Source organism: Sinocyclocheilus anshuiensis, unplaced genomic scaffold (genome assembly GCF_001515605.1).
Source record: "Sinocyclocheilus anshuiensis isolate Anshui unplaced genomic scaffold, SAMN03320099.WGS_v1.1 scaffold194, whole genome shotgun sequence".
In the NCBI taxonomy this organism is placed as follows: domain Eukaryota; kingdom Metazoa; phylum Chordata; class Actinopteri; order Cypriniformes; family Cyprinidae; genus Sinocyclocheilus; species Sinocyclocheilus anshuiensis.
The window spans coordinates 668,995-671,876 of record NW_015546074.1 but is presented as its reverse complement, the minus strand read 5'-3'; the positions used below and the strand labels follow the sequence as shown (position 1 = coordinate 671,876).

The window sequence follows — 2,882 nt, the reverse complement described above, 5'->3', positions numbered from 1 at the left end:
ACAATAATGTTCATATTACTGTAATGCAACTAATCTCAATCCTAAACATAATGCAAAAAAAAGCATGTAAAGTATGTATACATGTACTGTGAAAATAATAAAAAATCATAAAAAATAACAATTGCGTCTGGACAGTATTATTCCCATTACTGTATTACAATACTGAGAATCTACTGAGAATACAGCAGTGAATTTGACCTCAAAAGCTAATAATAAAAAAATAATAATAATAATAACTTTTTTGAAAAGAAAATGGGAGCTTATTTTATGAACAATAATGTTCATATTACTGTAATGCAACTAATCTCAATCCTAAACATAATGCAAAAAAAAGTATGTAAAGTATGTATACATGTACTGTGAAAATAATAAAAAATCATAAAAAAAAACAATTGCGTCTGGACAGTATTATTCCCATTACTGTATTACAATAATGAGAATCTACTGAGAATTATCCTTGAAACAAACAAAAGTAAAACTTCCAGATCAATATATCGACCCGGTTTGAGTGATATTTTGGGGTGAAATATGACCCAAACATGTGCTCCATGTGATTCCCCAGTGCTATGTAATATATGACGATGCAAATGGCAGTGGCACATTGGGTTTTTGCTATGACTTCTCAAAATGACATGGCCTTCAAAGCCAAACTTCCATGCAAGCAGTAAGGGGAGTTTATATTCTTATAAACTGACTACCTGATAAATGAGGATTTAAAATGGCGGTTTTACTTCACATCTTTCTGTCACAGATTATTTAAGGGAGCTGGCTATTTGTTTGCATTATTGACTTCTTCATTTAAAAAAATGCATGCATAAGCAACCTCAAACAATCTCGCAAGCAATCAACAAGAAGTGCATTTTGTGCGAATAATAAATGTGCACACCAACAGACGAATTTTGTGGCAATGGTTCTTAAAGAATCAGTTCACCCTAAAATAAAAACCGTCATCCTTTACTCACCCTCATGTCATTCCAAACCCGTAAGCATCATATGGCTTCAGAAGACTTGGAATATAACTCACAAGTCACATGGACTGCTTTGGTCACTGTATATTTTCTGTTGGAAAAGAGCTTTGTGAGCATTCTTCAAAACATCTTCTTTTGTATTCCACAGAAAAAGTCAGTCAAATGGGTTTGGAACAACATGAGGGTGAGTAAATAATGACAGAATGCTTATTTTTGGATGAACTAGTCCTTCAAGTGGCTGAGACTGCTGATGAAAACCTACATTCTCGTTTTTTCAAATCGACAAATACATTGGCTCTCAAGTCAGCAGGGAAATCCCAACTGCTGCATTGTACAGAAGTATAGAAAATCTCATTGTCTGACCTATCAGCAAGAATATTTGTGTAACAAGGCCCTTTTTTTCTCGCCAAAAGCATCTAGGAGCTTCGGACCCACCTTTAAAAGCAGCATCATCTTGATATCGTGTTTTTCCCAAATGTTTTAAAATACCCAGGGATTTAAGAAGGGTAAAAGAAGTAGACTTCAACAGCAGTGGAAAACAGTAACCACTGCAACTACGTAGTGGTTCCCAACAATACAACCACTTTGTATGCAATCCATGTTGCCCTCTCAGCCAGACAGAGTGGCCAAGTCTACTAGTTTATGCTGCAGCAACTCAAGTAATTGATGTTTTTCCCTTCTCCAGGCATGGGAGTGGAATCGTTGTTGTCCAACGTGTTTTGCTTGGCCTCGCGGATCAGTTCGCAGGCCAGATCCAGAAAGAGCTTCTCCACGTTGTCCGATTCTTTGGCAGAGGTCTCCAGATAAAGCATGCTCTGCGCCTCCGCAAACTCCTCTGCTCTCTGCCGATGGACTTCTCGCTTATCGGCCAGGTCTATCTTATTCCCTGCAAACAATAACAGCAGTGAAAAGGGCTCAAACGCTCTGGTTACAAGGACGCCAAATATGTGTTGACAGCTAGAAGGTCTAATGTAAGCCAGTTAGTTTGTTCAGTGACAAACAGCTCCAAAAACTTATTAAACTAATGTTGATGGACAATTTCCTGCATTGGTTTACAGAGTGCATTGTGACCGACCGACCAACCTGGCAGTCAGACAGATCAATAGATCAAGATAGATAGATAGATGATAAGCCATATATTATGGCTATAATATCAAGGGTTAACAAGGGTTAGTTCACCCAAAAATGAAAATTAGCCCATGAATTACTCACCCTCAAGGCATCCTAGGTGTATATGACTTTCTTCTTTCTACGGGTGAACAAAGGCCCCCTGTAGTGAATCGATGCGTTTTTGTAAGAAAAATAACCATATTTAAACCGTAATAATCACTTTAATCTAGCTTGCGCTCACTGTTGTACACGGAAGCAGCTCCGTGCGGATGACGTAAGACATCGGCGTTGCGCATGCGCCGCTCAGAAGTGACGAACGTGGAAGCACAGGGGAGAGATCAAAACAAAACAACGGTCACGAATTAGAAGTACAAAACGAGGATTTGTAAAGAAGAATGTCGGAGGATTTCGATATAAGCCAAGAGGAGACTGGTTTTCCTTTGCTAAAGTAAGGAAACTTTGCTTCCTTTGCTCCTGTAAACAAACGTTGGTTTTCACGAAGGACTCAGTGGCGCATGCGCAACGACGACATCTTATGTCATCTTCCCGGAGCTGCTTCCATGTACAACTGTTGGCGCAAGCTAGATTAAAGTAATTATTACATTTTGAATATGGATATTTTTCTTACAAAAACGCATCGATTCACTACAGAAGGCCTTTGTTCACCCCCCGGAGCCATGTGAGGCACTTTTTTAATTATATATGGATGCACTTTATTTAACTTCTTTTGGACTAATGAACTGTAACACCTGCTGATTGCCATTAAACAGCTTGGAAGATCAAAGACAATTTTTAATATAACTC

At 38.4% G+C, this 2,882-nt stretch overlaps 1 protein-coding gene across 2 annotated transcripts in view; it reads right to left on the bottom strand.

Annotated features, from left to right (window-relative positions):
* Positions 1-363: 363 nt before the first annotated feature.
* The window catches only part of LOC107699807 (ras-related protein Rab-30-like), a 9,583-nt gene continuing 7,064 nt past the window's right edge, over positions 364-2,882 (bottom strand). For both annotated transcript variants that reach the window (XM_016501201.1, XM_016501202.1), the window contains exon 5: positions 364-1,854. In XM_016501201.1, coding sequence (XP_016356687.1) covers positions 1,604-1,854 — 251 coding nt within the window. In that variant the 3' untranslated portion in view covers positions 364-1,603. The remainder of the gene's footprint in view (positions 1,855-2,882) is intronic.